The following is a 26,059-nucleotide window of genomic DNA, read 5'->3' as shown; positions in this document are numbered from 1 at the left end:
TTTATATTTATTTAAAGACGAATCGAAAGCATCACAATTTGGTAGACCCTGAAATAATACTATGATTAAGTTTAACTTTAATATTCATTGCTGATTTTCCTGTTCTATTCACACTATCACGATAGGCTAGTAATAAGCATCGGTAATAAAACGAAATATATTAAAATATAATTCTTACCTCCTGTGAAATACCGCTTATTACTATTATTTTTAGTATGGAATGTTGCGTTATCAATGTTATAGGGAATAGTATGATAGCAATAAAGGACGGATCGTAGTATAATCCTATAGAATCGTGATCTGAATAAACAATAGTAATGATATCAATATACGATACACAGAAAATAAAGTTTCAATAGTAAACATAAAATGCACTAATATTATGTGTTATGTAAATACTATTACCATCTAATAATTATTTTCTTAGCAACACCGATTTTCCGCCATGATTGGAATTTAGAAATAATTTCAACATGGCGCCCGGTGGTTCAGAGTGTGTGTGTGTGAAAGTGCAGTGAAATTATGTTATTATCTAGAATTTTTAGTGATTATTTTAGTGTTTAAGTGAAAAGTGTGTGCTTTAATGCAGTGGTTTTCTTATCATGGCTTTGGATTTACGCCTGCATTCTCCTGCAGGCGCGGAACCTGTTGTTTATACATGGCCCCTCACTTCAGGTCATGGCTCGGTAAGGAAATCGTATATTTTACTATCGTGTAGTTAGTTGCAATGATGCTAGCAAGAGTACTAGGTTTCTATTTTCTATTTTTCTATAGATTTGTTTATAATCATTGGTGATGTAACTAAATTGTTTAGAAGGCTCGATACTCGCTATTGTACAACAAGTGACTATTCACACTGAGTACTTGCTTGTGTTTGGTTGAGGTTGATTGAAATGATGGAGTGAACCTCTAAATTATACATAGACATCAATAAAAGTTTTCCGAAGTAAATATATTTATTGTGGTAACTGCAAGAAGTTTATCAAGCATCTAGACATAGGCAAGCTCTTCTTCACGTCACATGGGTATTGCAGTAGAGTGTATTGACCTCGTGTTTTGTCAAGGTGTCGGCTTTTTTTAGATATGTACACACTGTTGCGTAGTTTTCATTCGTCATTTATTTACATTTTAGACGATTATAGCAATGCGACTTTTAATAATTGTGGTGGTTCACAAAGATAAATATTGTTTATAGATTATTGGTTTTATAAATGTATCACATACTCATTGATGGCAACTACCTAATTCAAATTTTCCCAGGCTTTCCTCTGTTTAATTGCTCATTTATTTATGAATCAGATCAGATCAGCTTTACAATAAACACAACATGTGTACATTCATACTATTTTTATTTCAAAAATGTTTTCATAGTGTACTGACCACCCTGATTTTGTATGTAATTATTAAATACACAAAAAAGAATACAACCCCTATTCTTTGCTATGCAATATTGTAAGTGAACTAAAACTAAGAGTTATGTTGGTTTGCACACAGCTTGATACACTCTGACCAAAGTTACTAGATAAGTTGTTGAAATAAAAAGTAATTTTTATTTCTTAATGTCATTTACCAATATTTTTTTGTAGATCATATGATCTTACAATATTAACGTAATACTTATACCTAGATCACTGTCCAATGAGTCAAATACTAAAAGCAAGCTGAGATCTAGTTTTATTCCTCTTATACAGTGCTACAAAAAAAGTAAATACCTACATACATATACATATACATTTAACTTTTAAAGTCAGAATTGATAATTTGTAACATATACCTAGTTTCTCATTTTTCACAAATTATGTATTCACAAAGTTTTCTAATCTTCAATTTAAGTAAGTACAGGTTTCAAACAGCACAGTTTCTATATTTATAATTGTATTTTTATTAAGTGTTAATTAATTATACTTCAAATTAGGCATAGTGCATAGTTTTTTACCTACTATACAACTGTACAGAGCAAGGGCTCATACATGAATAAAAAAATTGCAGCATGTTATGATTAAAAAAAATTTGGCAATTGATCTTTATAAACTAGGTTGCCCCTTTTGACTTTACATGTATGTATACAAAACACATATAGGAAATCTAATATTGTTATCAAAAGCTATGGGGAAATATTTTTTACTGTAGGTACAATAGAGGTCAGTGACACAGTAGGTAATAAGTAATATTAATATCCTATATCCAAATTTTTTGTAATATTGCCTTTGAGGTTAAATACAAAATTTTAAACAACACAATCCCATAAAAAGTCGATGAAGACCAATTATAAATCAGTTTTAAGTATTTATGAATTATGGCTTCAACATAATTTTTAATTGTTTCAGGACAAACACGATGGGGCCTTGGAGATAGTAGAAACCATACGGTATGTTATTTTTTATGTTAAAATAAATCTTTAAATTGTATGCTTCAATGTTTAGTTGACCAATTTTGGAAAGGAATATGATTTAACACATTTCTTCTTTGTTGATTCCTCACTGATAGGAATGCCATGATAATTTACATCTCTCCATTTATAATATGCACTAAAAACTGAGCCAATCCATGAAGGTGATCTTTACATATAATTTCATTACATGCATTGATTGCAAAGTGTAGATCGCCTCCAACAATTCTTTTAGCTACTAACAGATTTCTTATTCTTAATATCCATAAAAAACACCACTAATAAAATCCTTGCTTGGCAACAATATTATTATGCCTTACTAATATTAATTTATTTTGTTAACCAGCAATAGTTTATGCTGGAAAAAAGACATTAATATCTCCCAAAGAAATTCCTAAATTGCAAATGGACTTATATTTTTCTTGGCAACCTAGGATACCCCATGGGTTCCACAAACACAAAATTTCTAACTTATCTTTTACTTTATGTGCATAGGCAGTGAGGAAAAAATAATTGGAAATATTGCAGGTTAGATTGTGAAATAGTTAATTTTTCCTATAAAAAAGATAAAAAAAAGTTTACAGCAGTAGAATGCTAAAATGAAATTAAAAAAACTATTATTTAAAATAATTATTATACAAGATTAGCGGTTCTGTGTGGTTTCAGTCCTGTTCGTGGAAACTTTCTTCCCATACCCGGATAAAACAATGCCCATGTTCAGCGCAGAGAGTGCAGCTTCCTAACAGTGAAAGAATTGTTAAAATCGGTTTAGTAGTTAGAGCGCCTATTTTATTCAAAGAAACACACAATCAAATCTTTTCTCTGTGTACATTGGCACAGAGTATAGATGTATGGAAACCTAATTAAATAAAGTATTATTACTGTAATGAGTTTAATTGGCGCCACAGATAGCTTCCTGTCGTCAAACTAGGAACTGTTAACTTGACCTTGTTTTCAATGGTCCTGTATTATGTAGATAACCATTAAAGTACAGATAGCTTCATTGTTATTTATTACATTATTCTATTGTAACCAGCTGATATTATATGTGCTTAAAATATTAGTCTGCATTGATACAACCGATATTAAACGTTTATTTGCATAATATGAAGCACTCAATTGTTGAAACACATTATAAATATGTTTTTGCATCCGATATACAGGGTGTTCGAAAAGGTAGCGTTAATCTTCTTAACCAAAGCATCAAATAAATTAAATCTGATGTCAAGGTAACAGAGAAAGAAAAAAAAATATCAAGGAGACTGAGACAACAATTAGATAACAATCACAGACAAGTTGGTAGAGTTTACGAATCCCTAATCCCAAAACATACATGAGTGTTAGGCTTGTTTTAGGGTCAATTCCCACTGAAAGAGCAGCGGCCGGCAGCGGCCGGCAGCGGCCGTAATTGCAAGGGATTGAGCGCGAGCGCGGCGGGCCGCGCGGCGCCGCACCGCGCCGCGCTCTTACATTTTCCGTGCTCTTACGGCCGCTGCCGGCCGCTGCTCTTTCAGTGGGAATTGACCCTTAGGCTAATGCCAGGTACCATGAAATGAATTTAGTCAAATGAAACCGTAAGTCATGGCCACATTTATGTTATGTAAGCTTAGAAACGTGTTAATGTTTTTCAAATTAACAGTGAGCCAAGATCGACACGGGATCCAAATCACGTGACCAGAAGCATTTTTTTCACTGCAGTAGAAAAAACACATTTGCATTAGAAACAATTAGTTACTATTTGATGATTAAACGCGCCATTCGATAACGTTCATACTGTAACCAAAACGTACGAAAAAAGTCAAGTTAAAAATGTATCATTAAATCCCTCAGGCTCATTAAACTTGAAAGTCACAGTAACTCTAAAACCACAAAAAATGCGGGGTTTTTTCGTGGAATCTACATTACGCATTTAGACGTCACATTTTTGACCATCCTCCTCTGAATAATAGTGGTATAAAACGGCTAAAGAAAGTACCACGTGAAAGCCCGTAGGACACACGTGTGCGTTGTTTTGAGATCGCAGATAGCAAACACCTGTCCTGTCGGGCACGCGCCACCGGCAACCGGCCGGTGCGCGACATGCGTACAGTCAACTCGGTAATCGAACGTAATATAAAGATTACCCCTTACAAGGAACTTTCAATAATAACGGTCAAAGTTCACACTTTTAACTTGAATGAAGCCTTTCGACAAATTGTGCCGGTTCTGGCTGTCATTGCAAGTTTCGGAATTTCATATTTCTAAATCTAAAAAGCTATTTAATGTTACATTTACTTCTGAAATGTGTTTACTGTGAACATAAATGGTTAAATAAATAAAACCTCCGACAATGTTCTTAGATCCATTCATACACCGAATAGTAAAGGCAACGGAGCGACCAAATGATTGGCTAATGGAATTGGTAAGAAAGTGTAAAAAAGAATATGCTCTTTACAAGTACAGTTCAACGCTAAAACATCTCTTATGTCTGCAGGCGAAATAAATGAACAAAACTAGGTATAAGAGAAGCAAAACGAAACCTTAAGTAATCCATTTTTTTATTTATTAAAGTTTATAATCGTGTGTAGGGTTAAAGTGAGAACAAGTCTCACAGGTCGATTCGGGCTCGGGTAGTCGGGAGCGGGAGAACCTTCACTATGACCTCTTTTTGTCCGGACGCGCTCATTCACCCGCTCGTGACCTTGAAATCGATCCCAATTATTTCAGAATAAGGGCGGGCCCTCAAATGCTTTATATTTCTTCATCTTATAAAATTGCTGAGCATAAGAATTTTGAATGCCGTGCCTGCGTGCTACTAGCCCATAATTTAAAGAAAATATATGGTTTAATTTGATTGTAAGTATTAGCATAGGTATTTGCATTAGGTCTGTCAGATGTTGAAATGTAGGAAAAAAGATAAAGCTGTGACATTATTACACACATCATTATCATACGAGTGTGTTGACAGTGATAGCTATTAGAGGTCAAATCTTAGATCGCCTGACTTATGACCTGTTTGACAACACTTGTTAAAACTCGAGCTACAAACTTAGGGGCATTATACTGATAGATCATGTCAAAATGTTAGAGACCGAAATAGCTGGTGGTACCAGCGCATTTGAAATCTGTTGCTCGGGTGGTAGATATTTATTTGTTAAGTGTAAAGTTCGTTGAATTTATGATAAGGGAGTGTTTTATCGCAAAATAAAATGACCAACAAAATAAACAATATACAAACCCAGTTATGAATGTGAATAAAGTAGCAATAGAATCGCAATAATACTACAATAAATGCTGGAAAGGGAACGGAGACCGCAACGGCTCGGTATTAGCAATATCCTAAGTCCATGTGGACATCCATAGTCGTGGGCGAAATCTGGTATGGTAGATAGTAATCCAATATAGGTAGGTAATTCAAGTTCTAAGTTAAGGAGCTAACGTGGTTGAGAAATATCCGTTCTATAGACGTAGTTTACACGAGACTTTAGGCTTTTCTTCTGTCTCAAATTGACCTATATAACTCTACTCATAAAATGTACTGGAGAACATTGTCCTTGTATTCGCATTATTGGCTCACGATGCATAACCTTGACCGAAAGACTAAAAATGTAGATCATGTCGTATAATAAGTTGTTTTGTACGTATGTAGGTATTTTCACTGTATCACAATACTAGTCACTTCCGTCCTATCTGCTTTGCTGTATTTACTCGATACGAGATTGCTGCTATTACTGTATAGGGGTGCTATGTTCTGGGTCATTTCAATTACTTCGAATTTACATTAAAAAAAATTGTAGAGATATGACCTGTGACCACGCTTAATAACCTTTAGGTGCGGCACAATGATATTTGTGACGAAACCTCTGAAGTCTTAACAAGAAGAGTTTTGCTAGATAGTTTTTGTCATCGCTAATGAAGATTTCTTTGTTGCAGGTGGGTGTGCGACGACCTGCCGGAGATGAAAGCGGCTCTGGAGAACAACATCTTGTGCGATTACGACACCCACTCGTACGACAGCATGAGAGCCCTGTGCGACCGTTTCAACCGCGCCATCGACTCCGTCGTCGCTCTGGTGAGATCTTCATACAAATGTTCTATTTACTACTTGTTACTGGTTATTACGTTAATACTCTAGTTAAATACCTAATCCAAACTTTAAAAAATGCTATAAGGAACTGTTGTTGGACCTTATGACTAAGGCCTTGCGACCGCTGCGATAGTATTACGACAGTAAAATTGCAACATTCTCGAAACGTTATTGCAACGGAACGGACGTTATTAGAACAAACGGTGTAGTGACCGAACATTCTATCGTGCCTAATTATAATAGCAATAACTAAACTCGTTATGAAGTGGTTTCTATCATTTATGCTTCGGTGACCACTAACCTCATAATACGAGTCGTTAAATAGGTGAAAAAATAACAAAGTATAAGATTTAACTAATTTGTAATATAAGCGAAATCATGGTCGGCACATTATTATAAGTATTATACGAGTACCTATGCTTTTTTGAGCTCTCATCGCGTGAAAGGATCCAAAAGCTCATTTTCGATTCATTGTCCCAAATTACTGATACTTAAGGAGTACCTACCTAGTTAACGTTTCATCAGAATTAGTATGCAGCAGTTTCGAGATTTGTTATTTATTGTCTACTACATCTGTTTCTTAATATATGGCTTAAAAAGACCGGGCATGCCTGGTATAAAACTAGGAAAGATTTTATGTTTTTATTATGTTCATGACATTCTTGGAAATACGTATAATAAAATGTAATATTCTGTCAGCAATACGGTTCTTTTTACTAGCATTTCAATAGAGGCTGTACCGAAATTACCCATTATTATTATACAGGTAAAAACTACCCAAAGTATTGTGTATACCAAAAAAACAGGCCAATTGCAAGTCGGTCTCGTCTACCGAGCAAAGGTTCTGAAATTCTTACTTAAAATAGTAGCAATTATCGATAACTTCTTTTCGAAGGTCTCAATTAAAGGGTCCCAAAACTGTCCCATAAAGATGATAAAAATACTTGATTTATATAGTTCATTTGCGTTATATTTCACTTCAGTTCCATCCGCTGTCGGCAACTAAATAATGTTGATCAGGCACACCTGTACTTCAAAGATCGTTAATGTCTGGAAATATTGGCGATGTACACGTTCTAATAATATAAAAAGGAGATGATATTTTCTGTGCGACCCCTGACCTTGTAGGATCTTTCAGAAAGATCACAAATGTCATAGTTCAATAAACTCTTGTAACATCTTACCTACATTGCAAACTAAGATAATCAGCTTTTAAAGGTTTTGGCGAAAATAGTCTGCAGAATGTGAAAAAAAAAATGGAATTATAGAAGTAGATGGGAATGTATGGTAAAATGTAGTCGGCAGAATAACTTAATTACGTCTTTACTGCCTACTGCCTAGCTGTATTTTAGAGAGAAACAATATGTGTATTAAATAAATAAAAATAATAAAACATACCGCGTTTTAATATAAAAGGCATTCCAAATCACAAAATACCGGGCAAAAATTCAAATATGTATGTATATTCTGGTCGAACAAGAAAATACGGAAATCGATTATGCAGTATCTCCTTGAAGATGTTTATTTTTGTAGAGCTGCGAATTCTACAGCCAAATGTTGAGTCAGCTAGCTAGAAACAGCGGACATATCGCATAATGTAGCATGTGCGAAACGGTGCGGTGAATGTGGGGCAGTGAGGGGCAATAGAGGCGAGTGGGGCGCGGGCTGCAGGAGGGAGACACGAGGGCCAAGATGGCGGCGAGGACGCAACGATCGATGTCCGCAGACGCCGCGCGAGGCTAACTCTATTTATACACGTTGCATACCATTTTCTCTTTGACATGGAGAATTGACTATTGAAATGATGTCCAAAAATAATCATTCGGGATTTCGTTGTAGTGAAGTATCTAGTAGGTATTCTAGGTGCATCTAAATATTAATAAAAAATTGTAACATGTAGTCCTATAAAATTAACATTGACAATTTTTGTATAATTTTGCGTACTTCCTGGGTGTAAATAAAAAAACGTTGTTAGTTAGAAAAGTTACAAATAGCGATGTTCACATTTTTATGAGTTTTCTAAAAATACCCAAGATATGGTCCTTGATAGGTCCTTGGAATTTTAATGATGAACTAGCGAGTGACTGACGTTCTTTAAATGAAGGTGTCTAAATTGATTATCCTAAATAGTAATGCTTATGCGTAATGCGTTAAGTAGCAACAGTTTAAGGTTCATATTTAAAAAAAATACGAAGGCTTGCATACTCATCTAGAATGGCCGTTTCATAATAATAGAATAATCCGTTGTAAAGAGGTGATGTCATTTGTGTTACTTGGTTAGAGGAGTAGCATATTGAGAAGTTAAACGTTACGTTCATTCTGGCATAATTTTTGAACGTGACTGGCCTTAACACTAACGCCACTAAGTTTTATAATAATTTATTATCGCGTACTATGTACTTTATACACGAGAAGATGCATCGTATGTGCACGTAGATTACTATTTGCAATATTGTATGTATTTGTTTTATTTTACCTTGAGAGTTAGTTTTCAATTAGGTGGCCGAGGTCAAGTTTATTTCATGCGATCTAATTGCGGTTTGACGAATGAAATGGTGGGTATCGAAAACTACTTCACAATTTGTGCGTTACGTAGTAAGTATTTAAAAAGCAATGACATTAATCAGGTGCTCTACAACAAACGGTGTGAATCTTCAAAGTGTGCATATATCGAAATGGGGCAATGTGTGTTTAATTTTATCGACAAAATTATTTTAAATAATGAGGTTATTTTTTTTTTCTTAATTCAATTTGAGCACAGATTCCTGCATTTCGATTTGTGCCCATTATAAAAACTCACACCGTCATAGTCCATCGTATATTTAACAAAATTAGGTAATTATGTAACTTTATTTTTAAAATGGTTTATATTTGTATTTAATACATAGGTACAGCTAGACCTGTTAATTCAAATGGAGTTCGGATGAAAGGTCTTCAATTTTCATTTCATGGCATTTTTTCGACGAAACTTTAAAATCAAAAAGATTAAAAATCGCCATTAAAAATATTTCCATTCCTAAACTATTTACTGTAACGATCACAGCTACGAAGCCTTCGGTGGGCAAGTCCAAATCGTAAATTGATGTCTGGCATTTCAAAATAATTCAGTTCACTACGAATGAATTTGTTCAAAATAATGTCAAACAGATGTCCGGCTATACGGGATACTTTTGAAGCGATTTATAAATATGAATTACATGTTCATTGAAATATTAAATTAATTTTATTGGAGGTCCCAATACGCTTCTTGACTTCACATTATATTCGGTGTAGAATGGACCGCGAATCGCATTGTTATAGTGAGTTACTCAGTGCGGGCCACTTGTGGGGGCGTTGACCGCGATATTGAGCGAACGCGAATGTCTCACGTAGTGTTAATGACCTTTTTTTTCGGCTGCGACAGCGTCTTCGTTCGGGCTACAAGTCGTTTTAATTTTAACAAGAAGATATAAATCCTCCTTCGCTTATCAAATAAAGATTACTCAATGGAGCTGTGTTCAAAATTGGACTGTTTATTCTTTCGTAGTGTACTGTAAGCTATTTATAATATTTATTGGTCCTAAGCGAAGTTTATGAGGTTAAAGTATTGTACGGAAGACAGTTATACAAAAATACCTTAAGTTTTAAATAAACGCAACATTTTGTATAAAATAGACTACTAAATAACTTAAATTGGTCATCTGCACTATTATCATAAAGAGGAAAATTTTTAATTTTTCTTTGTTTGTTTGGAATGGATAAACTCAAAAAATTAATTCACCATTAGAACGATACACTTAACATAGGCTATTTTATCCCGGTGGGGGCAGTAGTTCCCACGGGACGCGGATGAAACCGCGACGAAACGGCTAGTTCTTTGTACAGTGAAAAAATCACTCACACACACACATTTGATTTGATCCATATTACAAAGGACACTCTTTAAAACAAATGGTTTCTATTTGACCAGTAGTGCAAGAATTTGAAACACAGCTAGGTACATGCTTCTAACATTTTTTAAATTCTAAGTATTTTATTAAGTTCGTAATGGAGACGTTTTTAATGGGGTTCAGACAAACCAGTACCTACATACATAAAAGGTATTTACGAATTCAAGTTCTCATTGATTAATTACTTATACGTTTAATTGTGATAGCAATTGTTAGCTGTCTCCATTTCTAATTGATAAGCAAATTAGGTTTAGAAGACTTTAGATACCTACCTATGTTTTCTAAGATAAGAAGTCATGCTAGAATTTATTGTTCTGATTATTTTCTGTCATTTAAGACGTCATAAGTTTTGTTTATTCTTACTAGAAATGCCAGGTAACTAGTAGTTAACGCTGCATATGTAACATAATATTAGTAAACGGCGGCATGTTATTGCATGCACTGCGCTGAATTAACGTGGGGCCGCTTTCTAATTTTCACCGAGTAAGTAGATAGAGAGTGACGCAATGGTTTAGCGCCATATGGACTGTTTGGGCAACGGCCGGGCATGTGAGAACTGCTTGCATCACTGGCCTGAGATGCAACGCCTTCTCCCGTCAGGCCGCGTAACGCACATTGTATGTAGATTGAATGAAGTACGTCTGACATACGTTTTTATGACAAGTGCTATCAACTTATCCCCTCTTATTATAAAAACTGCCGCAAGTAGTGGTTTAAACCCGACTGAAGACGTCTTGGTTTGTTACGGTACTTACGATAGTCTTGACATCCTTGTTACAAAACGTAGACTAAGAGAAGACTGTTTAGTACTTCGATTTGTCTATGGTTCAAATAATATCCACAGATTATAAGCAACAAATATTTAAATCATTCGCTCAATCGTTCCGAATTCTATGCGCCGTTCCTTTTTACATTATTTTGTTAAGTCTATTTTGATGAAAAATAAATAACTATGATAATAAAAAAAATATCTCAGCAGTTGAAAATATTACTTTTTATTATTTAAAGGTAATTTTATATTTCTAGTATCTTTTAACGATATACATGATCCAATTATTCTCTTTTAAACAACTATCGAGTTTGCGCGTATAACGGAACGTCAGCGCGCGTATCCGAGTTGTTTTGTTTTTAGGTTAGAAATAATTTGGATTATTTTCATCCCGATTTAAATGATTAAATAAGACGTTGTGCATCTAATTAGAACCTCTTCAAAATTAAGTGCACAATAACTTACCTACACACAGAATATCGTGTGCATTAAATTACCAAAAGAAAATGAAACATTTGAAACAACATAAAAGTAGAAAATTATATTTTATTCCGATGTCTATTTAAACAGTCAAACGTACTGATACATGTTGGACACTGTTCTTCATCACACAATCTTGTTCCCTTTCTCATCTAGGCATTTTTGTACATTTTAGCAAGCTTCCAGTCTTTTACAAACATTGCATATTACTGGCAGAGATACGGCGTGCAAAACGCCAAAATAGTCTTGAATCTGTAAATAAACAATAGGCTGTATGATAATCTGATATATTTTCGGAGTTTCATCAAAATCTATGTGGTATTTTATGTGTGGAACATAAACAAACATCCATAATAAAAACTTTGACTCGTATACAATTAATTAGGATGTTTTGGCAACCTACTTGCACTGTAAAGGCTACTTACTTTATGGCGAGCCCAGTTGAGCATCATAGGATCATCCTGGATTATCATCATGCATTCAATTGACTATTATTTCGAAAAACGTAAATCGATATTTATATCGAAAATTGTCGTCAGGTAATTTGAAGAGATTTTGTCGATGACGCATTCTGTTGGGTCCCCGGACACTCTCAATAGTATTCTAACACATCCAAGTATTCCAAATCACACATATTTATATCCACTTTCGTTTTTTTCATCACAAAACAAATAACCTCAAAAGTAAATAATGTCGGAATTTGACGTTTGTCGACTAAGTACTGCAGTTAAACTAGGGGGCTCGATGGTTTATCTTTTGTACTACAGATAGTAATAGGACTTGCGATAAACTGCGTTTTGTAATAACGTTTTTTCAAGGTCGTACTTAAAGGTGGATTAAAGGTAGTACAAAAGCCGATACTTATTTGATACCGCGTTTTATAATAAGAGGGATCGAATTTACATCACACTAATATTGAATGTTGTATATATTATACTCTTTATTATTAAATAATTCGAAGCATAAGTATGGATTTACGAAGTATTAAGTTACATAAGATTTACCCCTGGCGGAAGTTACGCAAGAATCCTAAAAATAGACGCGAAAAAGATTGTTTACATTTAGAGTTGGTATTGATTTTCCGAGCACGCCTGCCTCCCCTGACCCCATTACCTCCTTCATTTTAACGGGAGCAAATTATGTGGGGTACGCACACCACTTCGTTTGCACATTATTTATATCTGTGATAGGTATTAAGCTTCAAAGAAAGTAAACAATGCCTTACGGCAACCGATAGCTTTACCTAGGTACGTTCCTATTTCTATAGACTAGTGTTTACTGTATCGTGAACACCTACGCGTACAAAAGGTAACATTACAATGACCTTACTGCACCATAATAGATTCTACCTACGCCACATGCAAGACCCTTCTACGAATATTGTTACTTTATTTACAACACTGATGCTATTTTGAATGAATCAGAGCGGTTTTAAGATATTTCAATACCTACACCTATTAAGTAATACGTATCAAACGTTATTTTATACAACACTTTATCTTTTATGAATGAATGCATCAGACAGAACGTAAACAAATACATATAAAAGATCAACAGCAAGGTCACTAAACCAAACGAACTCGGCAATCATATTCCCCACATCGTTACCACCAACATTCAGTGGTTAGTGACTAAAATAGGAACTACACCATAAATAAAATAAAAGATTACTACATGTCTTTAAAAATCAATGTCAATACCTAAATAGTGCCAAACAAAATTCATGTTTATTAATATTAGTAGCTAGGGCGTGATAAAACAACGAGTATTTTTATATCGAGTTAGGTATTCGTTTTTTATGTGCATTAAATGCCACATGAGTTATTTAAAATGTGAGAAGTTATTGACCTCAGCTTTAAGTTCAAATTGGCAGGTACTCTTATGTTGCTACATTTATTAAACCTTGAACCGTGAATCGGACTCAAGGCCATCGACATTGCTCTCAAATGACGCATTTGCTTGTATCGATCGGTCATTTTGCCATGTTCGCAATGTCAAGGCTTTACTGAGTTTTATAATAAGTTTACAGTTTCATACAACGCAGAAATAATATCCAGGAATTCTATTGAAGCACCGTGCCCTACTTAACTGCAATTGGCTTGAAAATAATGTATTATTTGTGTGCTATGCAATAAAGTTACTGTATGCTACAATTACTGCAAGAGATATTTCATTCGTTTGGATTTGGTATTGTTATTATCTTATGAACCAATCAATTGTTTCACTTTAAGCACGCCACATAGGTTCCGCCTCATAAAAAAATGTTGAAAGAAATTAATGTTTTATCTATATTTTTACTATGAAGCTGAAGAGTTTGTTTGTTTGTTTGTTTCAATGGGTATCTCAGAGATTTCTGGACCGATTTGAAACATTCTTTCAGTGTTAGATAGCCCATTGATCGAGAATTGCCTCTGGACGCGGTTGAAACCGCCTCTAGCATAAATTAAATACCCCATCAAGCGCTAAAGTATTTTCTGCAGAAATAATTTGTGCGTATATTTTGATAATTGTATTGATATGCTTATTATAATTTGATTACAGGAAAAAGGCACATCGTTACCAGCCCAACGGTTGAACAAGTATCCGTCAAGGGGTTTGCTAAAACACATATTACAGCAGACGTACAACCAAGCAGTATCAGACCCGGATAAACTCAACCAATATGAACCCTTCTCACCTGAGGTCAGTACTAACGGTTATTTATTACGTAAACCGTATTGTTTATAGCTGCGCGGTCATGATGTCGTGTTGCTAACTTTGCTCTGAGCTATTAATAGCGTATTCATTTTAAAATATGGAACATTTTACTCAGTAGGAAAATTGAACGACATTGCAATTACGTAACCAGTTTTTTTTTCTCTTTCTGTTTTTCTGTCTGTCATATCTTTGTCTACAAGAATTTTAAAAATATATTATTTTATTCGTCGAAAGTTCAGTAAAGGGACACCTAAATAATAAAACATTAAAAACATCAACCCTCTTATTATAAAAACTGCCGCAAGTAGTGGTTTAAACCAGACTGAAGACGTCTTGGTTTGTTACGGTACTTACGATAGTCTTTACATCCTTATTACAAAACGTAGACTAAGAGAAGACTGTTTGGTACTTCGATTTGTCTCTGTGTGTGTGTGGTTCAAATAATATCCACAGATTATAAGCAACAAATATTTAAATCATTCGTTCAATCGTTCCGAATTATGTGCGCCGTTCCTTTTTACATTATTTTGTTAAGTCTATTTTGATGAAAAATTAATAACTATCATAATAAAAAAAAATATCTCTGCAGTTGAAAATATTACTTGTTATTATTTAAAGGTAATTATATATTGCTAGTATCTTTTAACGATATACATGATCCAATTATTCTCTTTTAAACAACTATCGAGTTTGCGCGTATAACGGAACGTCAGCGCGCGTAACCGAGTTATGTTTTGTTTTTAGGTTAGAAATAACTTGGATTATTTTCATCCCGATTTAAATGATTAAATAAGACGTTGTGCATCTAATTAGAACCTCTTCAAAATTAAGTGCACAATAACTTACACACAGAATATCGTGTGCATTAAATTACGAAAAGAAAATGAAACAACATAAAAGTAGAAAATTATATTTTATTCCGATGTCTATTTATACAGTTAAACGCACTAATACATGTTGGACACTGTTCTTCATCACACAATCGTGTTCCCTTGCTCATCTTGGCATTTTTGTACCTACATTTTAGCAAGCTTCCAGTCTTTTACAAACATTTCATATCACTGGCAAAGATACGGCGTGCAAAACGCCAAAATAGTCTTGAATCTGTAAATAAACAGTAAACTGTATGATAATCTGATATATTTTCGAAGTTTCATCAAAATCCATGTGGTAGTTTATGCGTGGAATATAAACAAACATCCATAATAAAAACTTCGACTCTTATATAATTAATAGGATGTTTTGGCAACTTAATTGCCCTGTAAAGGCTACGTACCTTATGGCGAGCCCAGTTGAGCATCATAGGATCATCATGGATTAATTATCATCATGCATTCAATTGACTTTTATTTCGAAAAACATAAATCGATATTTATATCGAAAATTGTCGTCAGATAATTTGAAGAGATTTTGTCGATGACGCACACTGTTGGGTCCCCGGACACTCTCTATAGTATTCTAACACATCCAAGTATTCCAAATTACACATATTTGTATCCACTTTCGTTTTTTTCATCACAAAACAAATAACCTCAAAAGTAAATAATGTCGGAATTTGACGTTTGTCGACTAAGTACTGCAGTTAAACTAGGGGGCTCGATGGTTTATCTTTTGTACTACAGATAGTAATAGGACTTGCGATAAACTGCGTTTTGTAATAACGTTTTTTCAAGGTCGTACTTACAGCTGGATTAAAGGTAGTACAAAAGCCGATACTTATTTGATACCGCGTTTTATAATAAGAGGGCAAATGTTTAGAAAAAAAGAACCCAGCTTTATCAGAAACTCAGAACTGTAAAAATAGATCCTCCAGATCTATTTTTATGGTCATCTTGTTAAATTATTATATGTTTTACCACAAGCCAGGTATTAATATTATGTGTTTCTAATGTCGGCAGGTATACGGCGAAACATCGTATGAACTGGTCTGTCAGATGATAGATCAAATAGATATAACCCCCGACGATGTGTTTGTGGACTTGGGCTCGGGCGTAGGGCAGGTGGTCTTACAAATGGCGGCCGCAACACCTTGCCGCGTCTGTCTCGGAGTTGAAAAGGCGGAAGTTCCTAGTAAATATGCTGAGGTGAATATCATTTAAATGCAGATGCCCATTATATATAGACAAAGAAAAAAATATAATCCAAGTTAGATAAAGAACTGTATAATTTAAAGTTAACGTTTTTTTTCCAGAGTATGGATGGTCACTTCAGAATGTGGATGAGATGGTATGGAAAAAAGTTTGGAGAGTATAAATTAATAAAGGGCGACTTCCTGCTGGATGAACACAGAGAAAAAATAAATGCAGCGACGATAGTCTTTGTGAATAACTTTGCATTTGGCCCTCATGTTGACCATCAGTTGAAAGAAAGATTTGCTGACTTGAAAGACGGTGCTAAAATCGTATCATCAAAAAGTTTTTGTCCGCTGAACTTCAGGATAACGGACAGAAATCTCAGCGACATCGGGACCATCATGCACGTCAGCGAGATGTCTCCGCTCAAAGGATCCGTCTCGTGGACGGGGAAGCCAGTCTCTTACTATTTACACATTATAGATAGGACCAAATTGGAGAGATATTTTCAAAGACTGAAAAATCCGAAACTCAAGGTCAGCAAAAGGGTCTGTTCCAATCACTTTACGTTTTATAAGATTATTAACATAATAATGTGGTTAAAAATATGGTACTCGAATACATACTTGATATATTTGCAACATTTCGGCACACGAATTTAATCAATTAAAAGTCATAACTTATTTATATAACCAATCGTCATGATGAACTCGTATCTTAGTATTCTACATGTGCTATATCAAGCTATACCTCATAGATAGGCAAAGATTGTCTCGTGGCAATTGCATTCACGTCAAGTGGTCGTTTCGTCTGACTGAAGCTTTAGGTGGATTTATGTAATCCATCGCGAGCATTCGTACACGTGCATTAGTTCAGTAGCTTTCACATGTCAATTGTGATTGTAATCTTATCATGGCCTGGCTTTCGTAACATGTCTGATCATTCACTTAAAATTGATGTTAATGTACTTCTTAAATGCTCGTTGCCGAATGCTGGCGGTAGAAGTGCACCGTTATGTGAATAATGAGATGAAAACAGCTTTTAGTAAAAAGTTTTCCTATCTGGGTTCCGTAATTTAACAGCGCCTCTTACACGTTCATCACTCAAAGTTTGATCTCAGGTGGTCTTAAAAATAATTATAGAGTAAGTACTTAAGTTCTTAATCATTTAAAATCTGCAACATTTTCAGGCATTGAATCTGAACTTTGTTTTAATTATTATGTATTGACAGCCTTCAATGAATAAGTTTGGAAGATGTGGTGTACCAAGTTATCTAGCTGTTGACTCCTTTCAACCTGTCCCTTGGCGACTGCACAAACATAATTGTGGCAAGTTACAGATTTCAGTGATGTCTTACAAAAATGTTAGATTTTATATCTTTACGAACATTGTACTCCATCAATGGACAGTGATTACGGAATCCTGTGCAGGTTTTCTTCCTACATAGTGAGGTAGCATTGCTTCTTGGTCAGCTATATTGCTTGCCTAGCGCCGTATGGTTGCTGCATCTCTTTAGTTGTTATCTTTATTTTTCCTCCATTTCTAAAGTCTGACCTATGTAAGGCTTTTCAAACTTGCTACATTTGGTTCAGTTTGTATCAACAGTTATTTTTATTAGGTATGATTTTTCCGAATATGCGACCCGAAGTATTATGTTGCTTCAGCTTGTCATTGCTAAAATAAACCCAAGTAATATAATAATATAACTTAATTATTATCTGTTTGAGTTCATTTAGAACTAAGTTAGATAGGTATTCCGAATTCAGTCACTGGTAAAAAATATTTAAAATACCAAATGACGAACACCTACAGTTGGTAGCTATTGATTCTGATTTTTAGTTCTCGATTTTAAATCAAATAATCTAACAAAATAATAATTGTTGTATGTGAATGAAACTAACATCACAGATTTCCTAACACCTAAATTAGTCACCTTTTATTTTGATCTGTTTTTCTTTTAAATAATGTCTGAGAACATTATACATTAATGCATGTGGAACATTATTTACCAATGTAAACATAAATGCGTCTACCCGGGAAGATTGTTACTTGATATCGGGGTCGAACAGGTCAGCGGTTATCTTTATTTCAGCAAACTAGATATTTATGAACGTCAGTGTAAACAGATGGGATCACGTTTGGCTGATTGCTTGACTGGTGTTGTTATTGTTAGGGCACGCAGAACGGGTGCGAGGAGGGCGAGGGCAGCAAGCGGCACCTCAGCGCGCCGCCCACGCGCCAGCCCACGCCCGACCTGCTCAACGGCAACAGCAACCACAGCACCGCCTCGCTGCCCGAGCGCCGCCGCAAGGTGGCCCGCCCCAGAGCCGTCAGGTAACACACGCCACCATAAACTATGGAGCAATAGAGTTTGCCTTGGAGCGCCTTTCTAACATAAAATGATTTGTAACGCAGGGGTGAGAACGGGCGCACGCGAGCACGCGCGGCGGTGGCCAAGCGGCGCGTGGTGCGGCGCTCCAGCGACGACAGCGACGAGGAGTCCAGCGGCACCGACGACGCGCCGCCCAACCCCGAGCCCGCGCCGCGCGAGTGGGGCGCGCCCTGGGCCTCCTCCTCCGACTCCAGTTAGTATACACGACGCAACACAATAGCTCTATGACCATATTGTTTATAACAAATAGCCAGCGACATCACGATACTTTGTCTGTTTTGTGAAAGTTTCTGAAAGCCCACAGAAGTGATATCGGCCCGACCCAGGACACGATCCCGGGAACCAGCAGTCGCCTATGCGACCACTGGAACAACGGGACAGGTTTTTTACGCTGTGGGTCTGATTTGAGTGTTGGATAGACACGACTTAACGTATTTAATATTGAAACAGATCGCAGCCGGCGGCCAGCAAGCAAGCGCAGCGCGAGTGCAGGCGGTGCGCGGCGCAGAGCTGCCCGCGCCAAGCGCCGCCGCGCCGCGCCCGCCGCCATCGCCGGCCTCGACCTGCTGCACTCCACCACGCTCGCCTCTACGCTGCACAATGGCGCTGTGAGTCTACCATACATATCTACTCTTCTTGAGCTCAATTCTCTACGCTCGTGTCAGATTGTCGTCCCATTGCGAGGCAAATCCTTATCACTAGAGGTATTGGATAACTTTAGGCGGATCTGATTTTCGCATGAAGATTTTACAATCGCGAACCGACAGATACGTACAACGACGTTGTTGTTTATTCTTGAATACTGTTCACGTACGTTATTCTCCCTTGTAAGTTCAATTACTGTATTTTTGGCATCCTGTAGCTCCCGATGATACTATCTTAGAAGTTCGACGCAGTCTAATCTTCTCTCCATGGTTAATGTCTTTCATCTGTGTGGTCATATCTTCTACTCTACAGTTAATATCTTTCAAATCTGGTCAAATTTGGTCAAATCTTCGACGGAGGTCTTCTCAATGTTGACGTTGGCTTTGAGTTCATCAATACAGCTAGGGAGAGCTTTTTAGCTCCTTCAGTACATCCGATAGAGTGGGCGAGTGACTAGACGTACGACAATCAACGCAGCGCCAATTATCTCTTTAATTTCTCTGCAGTCACCTTACGATACGTCGTCTCTTGGACGCCAGAGCAAGAATACAGGTGTACACAAGAATAATACAGGTGCTTCTGGCACTGACTACACAAAACACCTTCGGTCTATTTAATGAATTATCCAGTTTTATTTAAATGTGTTTTCTTTTTCCCAAATCTCCCCAATTTCATATCATATCATACCATATTATCGTTTATTGCATTCCATAATGTACATTTGGTGGAAAATGTAAAACAATAGAGGTAGTCACAATTTTGGACCCTGATGGGCACAGCGTAAGACAATTAATTGGTAACCCATTTTCGTACGTTAATGTCAACTGTGTCAAAATCCTGCTGTCATTTGATTTTGACAAGTGATTTTGTGAAATACGAGTGGGTAGTTTCTCTTTATTTGACAGTTTTGTCCCTTTAACAAAGTTTGAACGAGAGTTGTTATAACGAGGATGTCGTTGCGTTGGTCTGCCAAGGTCTAAGGATTCTGTATCATGTATAATTCTGAGTATTTTCCACACCTTCATATTAATACCATAACCATTTTTTATCATTGTCTCAGGTTACCGCGCCACCCCCGGGTTGCGTGGAGCAGCGTCTGTCAGCGCTAGGCGTGCAGCTGCAGCCCGCGGATCGCCTGCACTCGGAGCTGGACATCCCGCGGTCGCCGCACACGCCGTACAGCCTGCAGCTGCTGCTGGACATGTTCCGTGACCAGTACCTCGCCTTCATCGAGCGCATGAACACGCCCGACTACGCCGACGAGATACGACACCAGATTCAAAAAGAGAAGGTACGTCGTCTTTTTTTTTTCATGGCTCTCCACGTTTTTTTAGCCAATGACGAGTAAGGTACGTCGTTTGTTTTAAATGTCGACCTCATTTGAACGGTAAAGGTTTTTAGTTTTCTTGTGTTAATGATGCGTCGTTTCCATATTATTTTTCCCGTTTTAGTAATTATTTTTTTGCATTTAACGTGTGCCTTAATCCTCGTCGATAGATTTTACATTTAAACTAGACTCACATTTGATGAAATTGCTTTACATAATTCAGACAAGTATTTAATCCGATAACCATATTGCGACTGCCGGCGACCACGAAGGTCCCCCCAAGAGTTTGATGTATATATTTGATGATAAAAAAAAAACAACATGAAGCATTTCAAATGTAAGATGGTATAATCAGGTTTCAAATATTTTCGAGTCTAACATTACACCATGTAAGTTTTTATAAATGTCATATTTAACGTGGAGCAAGTAAATTCGCGGGATACAGCCAGTTTATAAATAAGATAAATAAATAAGTATAAAAACTTTGAAATAGTATACATAAATATAAAACTTAAATGCAAGTATTCAATACAGGAGAGGAACCAGAAACTGAAGTCACGTGCGTCTCAGTTAGATAAACAGATCAACGTGCTCATAAGCGACAGTGTTGCTCTGTTAAAGGCGCGCATGAGTGAGCTGGGCATTCACGCCAATAACACAGTGGATCTGTTGGCCAAAGCGAAGGAAATTGTGGGGAGACACAAAGAGTTGCAGAGCAAAGCTAGCAAATTGCAAGCGCAGGTAAATATCATCATCGATTTGAATATGTCATAGTATCGTGCATTGAAAACTATTAGCTTTTATTGTAACGTCAAAGATTATAGTGACCGGATGCCACCCCTGCTTCTGTCCCTAGGTACTTTCGCTCTTTTAGCTCACTATCACTCGGTCATGCACCTGATAGATAGTACGGTCTCGGTATCGCGACGGGTTAGACTCATTTTCGAAGAGTACGTTCATCACTACACTTGATATAACGGTACTCATCATTTCATTATTATATTTCGTTTTTAAACGTATATCACCTTTATTTTCATGAGATACCTACTATACGTATTATATCATACCGTTTTATGGTAACATACAATTTATTGTTTACATTTGTATGAATATTTTGTAGCTCATTGTTTTATTGAATGTAATTTTAATTTTCTATGTACGATATTATGCCATTGGTTTTTATTTTACATTAGTACGTTATATGATATGTATTTGTGCTGCCAGAACTTATCAACTATTGCCATAATTTCATCACTGTGTTATTATTTTTAGGTGAATAATATAGAATCAGACCAAACGATGCTGGTTAAACAAAGGACTTTCGAGATAACTGAAAAGTATCGCCAGTTGGGTCACATACCACCCGATGTTAAGATCACCCAGAGCATAGCTCATGATTGCATTTTGAAGGAAATATCGGCGACACTTGCATACCGGAAGAGGTTACACGCGCAGGTAGGACACCTGCAAAATGAAATAGTTCAAATGGAAAGATCAAGCGAACAAAAAGTTCCGCCGCCGACTGTGCCCGTCGCTACTGTTAAACCACATACGGTTAATTCTAAACCGAGGAAATCTAGAGAACACAGGTCGCGGTCGCAAGAGTGGCCTGATGTTCCGGATGTTGGTAAAATTGAGGAGCAAAATCCAGAGATTTTAGCTCAGAAGATACTGGAGACAGGGCGGCAGATCGAGGCGGGCAAGATAACTAAACCGAATGTTATAGTGAATGGGTATCCAAGAGAATCAGAGAGGCACGTCGACCATCACCGACACACAAAAGCTGCCGCGCCGATACACAGAGCGCAACCGCAGCGGCCGGGCCAGCCGCCGCCGAGCCTCGCGCACCGGCAGTCACCTGTCAAACCGCAAAAACCTCTCAACGTCGTCGGCAAAGTACAGGAGTCGCCGAAGGTGATCAACTTCGAGGACAGACTTAAAAGCATAATAACTTCGGTGCTAAACGAGGATCAGGAGCAGCGAAAGGCGTCGCGACCGGCGCAGAGCCACGCCTACAGCAACGGGTACGTGCGCGCCGGCGCCCCGCACGGGCCGCACCAGCACTACCCGCGCGGCGCCCCGCCCGCGCCCTACGCGCGGCCCTCGCGCGACCTGCGCCGCGAGCGCTACCCGCCGCGCATGCACCTGGAGCCCGCGCAGCCCGACTACACGCAGGTGAGGCCCGCCCCGCGCCCCGCGCCCCGCCCGCCCCGCGACCCCCGCACTAACCGCTCGTCGCCTGCAGGTGTCGCCGGCCAAGCTGGCGCTGCGCCGCCACCTGTCGCAGGAGCGGCTGGCGGCGCCGGGCGCGCGCACCATCGGTGACCTCGTCAACGGCGAGATCGAGCGCACGCTCGAGATCTCCAACCAGAGCATCATCAACGCCGCCGTCAACATGAGCGCGCGGTACCACGAGCCCGCCGCCGCCAACCAGCCGCTAGAAGGTATGCATCACCATAACTACTATTACTATGTAAAATATTTATATTAAGAACCATGAATCTATTAATGTAACTGTTTAACCGAAGTTATAAAAATACATTAAGTCAATGAAAATGTTTCGATCGCAGGACTGGCAGCTTGCCTGCAGGCCCGCGTACTGGCGTCGGAGTACTGGCGGGGTCGGAACGGAGCGAGCGGGGCGGGCCCGGGCGGCGCGGCGGGCGAGGAGGAGGCGCGGCGCCGCTCGCCGCCGGGCGACCCGCACTCCAACACGTCCACGCCGCTGGTGGACGAGCTGCCCGACGGCGCGCGCCTGCCAGGTAACGCGCCGCCCGACGCCGAGCCCGCCGCGCGGCCCGACGCACTCACCGCCCGCTCCGTTACAGAGGGCGAGGCCGGCGAGGAGGTCGACGAGAGCAAGTGGCAGGACCGGATAGCGTTCCGGTTCGACCAGATCATATCGTTCGCGTCCACGGCCATGGAGGACAAGCGGCGGCGCTCGGACGAGGCGTGCAACACGTCGCCCGACTCGGGCATCGGGCACGGCGAGGCGGGCGCGGCGCTGGCGGCGGGCGCGGCGCGGGCGGGCGGCTCGCCGCCGGCGGCGCACTTCAAGAAGCGCTTCTTCCGGCGCGAGCGCTGGGGCGCGTGGGGCGGCGCCGCGCCCGCCGTGGACTGGGAGCGCCCGCCCATGTGACGCCGCCGCCTCTAGCGCTACTCCGACTAGCACTGCCGCGACCCGCGTCCGGGGATGTTGACTGTCGACTTTTTGTTATTTTTTTCGAATATATAATGTAATTATGTATATTATTGAGTTTATTTTACGTTTAAGATGTGTAATTATTTAATAGTAGTTTTATGTCGCCGTTCCGTTCGGTGACGTCGAGACGTTTGCGCCGTGGCGGATTGTATTTCATGTGTTCATTTAGGTCTTAGAGTCTGAAATACATGATTCGGTGACTTTGCAGCGGATCATTCTTGCGCCGGTCGTTTGGTGAATGTTTGTTGTTTTATGTGTTTTGTTTGTCTATGTTACGGAAGCTCTTGTCTGAATAATGTAAATCATTTCTTTGGGAAATCTTAAATTTTTAATATTGTACTTATATCGAGTTTGTATAGAATAGATCATTTTGAATTTTCTTACGTATCGAATCGGAAAGTTATTGCATTAGGAACTCTTTAGTAAATTATAGCGCAATTTTAAATTTTCATTGTGAAATGAAATGATAACTATCTGATATTGTCATAATCCTAGCAATGAGGTCGTCATTCGTCCTGTGATACACAAAGCACCATTATTGCTATCGTTTTGTTAATCTGCGTGATAACAATAACTTAACTAATTTTTACGTAGTGCTGTTCGATGACCATAATAGGTAGATCGTTAGATTGTAAAGAGTATCAATTTTATTGCTAGTGAAACTGTAAAAGCTAGACTAAACTAATAGTATACTAAAAGCATGTGGTAATACTTATGATAATATAAAGTCTAACGTGATCCCTCAGAAAAAGTTTTCCCAGAGAAACACCATGGTGCATAAACAGTAGATATTGCATAGTATAAATGGACACGCTATTTTTATACAGGATTATTTTAGATAAGATTATGCCTCAATCCCAAGTCTATTATGAAAGTTATAGGTAACGTGTATATTCATGCTTATCTTCATATTTTCAATAGTACGGGAGTAAAAGTACACAGATTACTCGTGTCTCTTTATATAATCAATTTCTATAAAAATCATTGCCTAAGAAACTAATTGCTGTATGAAATGTAAGCTGTCCATGTCTTTTTGTTCAGCACGTTCTACACGAGCAGGGCGTGTATGAAGCCATAATTATTATATTCGTTTATTTCCTAACATTATTTGATAAAATCATAATAATTCCTGCTTTTGCTAGACAAATTATGGCAGACTAACAGAGTATATTATGTTAATATGTACGAATGAACGAAATTGGCGAATATTGTAATTTTGGTAAACTTCCATTTGTTATAACCCAATATGTATTATTTATTACAAGCTCGATAGAGAGTTTCAATTCGAACTTCAATTTTATCAACTTATTTTACATTTTAATTGACGTTACATTCAAATTGTCTTCGGAGACAGTATAGTATAATCGATCCGAGATTTCCTTTTTCTTTACTTTGACTAAATGCACGTTATGTAGATATATTTCGTTATACACGTTATAGCTATAATTATAGGACCAAAGAGTTTCTGGCGACGTGCCTAATTGTATCAATTTTGTCCATGCCCCCAATAATAATACTTAACTTATTACATTTTAATTTTGCCTTGCTTGACTCTATTTATATTTCGCACGGGAGGAAGGATCTATATTTTAATTATTTTACCACAAACATGTTTAATGAAATTGATAAGTTTAATAAAATTATTAGAAGTGATTTTTTTAAAGACCAAGCTCAAGGGATTAGACTGTTAACATTGCCTTGTATCCACCACCTCTTTAAACTGTTCTTAGTACTCTACAAAACATATCTGCGTTCCTTTGGGGGTTTATCAACGAGTTACTTTAAAATCATTTGTTTATGTAACAAGCCACAAGTAACTTAGGAATAAACTTTATTTCGCTCATGACGATTATCCGCCTCTTAGGAATAAGATTAAACAAAAATAAGCAATTTGTTATTTAATGGGGTTTCTGAAGTCATTGTTGATATTCGAAAAATAGTAAATACGGTTTTATACTTTCTGTCGATGCAGCAGTTAATTAAATGTTTGTGTATAAATATAAAATAAGAATTCAGAAACTGTAAAAATGTAATTGTGCTGTAAGAGTGTAAGGACCGACTTGTTTTCTAATTATTATTATCTGATTGGCC

The 26,059-nt window shown here is 37.7% G+C and overlaps 1 protein-coding gene and 1 long non-coding RNA gene across 5 annotated transcripts; one reads left to right on the top strand and one right to left on the bottom strand.

Annotated features, from left to right (window-relative positions):
• Positions 1-443: 443 nt before the first annotated feature.
• On the top strand, positions 444-26,059 carry Gpp (grappa). 4 transcript variants are annotated; one of them, XM_049836310.2, is made up of 15 exons: positions 444-686; positions 2,328-2,368; positions 6,302-6,440; positions 14,175-14,315; positions 16,229-16,414; positions 16,522-16,950; positions 18,576-18,736; positions 18,818-18,987; positions 19,245-19,402; positions 20,500-20,730; positions 21,301-21,507; positions 22,039-22,941; positions 23,012-23,210; positions 23,337-23,528; positions 23,595-26,059. In XM_049836310.2, the coding sequence occupies exons 1-15, from the start codon at positions 603-605 to the stop codon at positions 23,903-23,905; spliced, it is 3,552 nt and encodes a 1,183-aa protein (XP_049692267.2). In that variant the 5' UTR covers positions 444-602; the 3' UTR covers positions 23,906-26,059. The 4 variants fall into 4 exon arrangements, with proteins under 4 accessions (XP_049692267.2, XP_049692266.2, XP_063899626.1 ...); XM_049836309.2 differs by having other exon boundaries at positions 16,522-16,938; positions 23,337-26,059; XM_064043556.1 differs by having other exon boundaries at positions 21,388-21,507; positions 23,337-26,059.
• Positions 11,803-12,528, bottom strand: LOC135119303 (uncharacterized). Its single transcript, XR_010278152.1, has 2 exons — positions 12,059-12,528; positions 11,803-11,885 (listed from the first exon to the last, which is right to left on the bottom strand). It is a non-coding gene; the product is annotated as an uncharacterized LOC135119303 (long non-coding RNA).

Source organism: Helicoverpa armigera, chromosome 3 (genome assembly GCF_030705265.1).
Source record: "Helicoverpa armigera isolate CAAS_96S chromosome 3, ASM3070526v1, whole genome shotgun sequence".
Classification (NCBI taxonomy): domain Eukaryota; kingdom Metazoa; phylum Arthropoda; class Insecta; order Lepidoptera; family Noctuidae; genus Helicoverpa; species Helicoverpa armigera.
Note: the sequence above shows the minus strand (reverse complement) of the source record. Positions and strands in the feature narration are given on the sequence as shown.

What these genes read in the sequence shown, in the direction of transcription:
- Gpp (XM_049836308.2), top strand. Translation starts at nt 603, where the DNA reads ATGGCTTTGGATTTACGCCTGCATTCTCCTGCAGGCGCGGAACCTGTT. An exon ending in GAGATAGTAGAAACCATACG is followed by an intron (nt 2,369 to 6,301) that starts GTATGTTATTTT and finishes TCTTTGTTGCAG; the next exon opens with GTGGGTGTGCGACGACCTGC. An exon ending in CTACGCTGCACAATGGCGCT is followed by an intron (nt 19,403 to 20,499) that starts GTGAGTCTACCA and finishes TCATTGTCTCAG; the next exon opens with GTTACCGCGCCACCCCCGGG.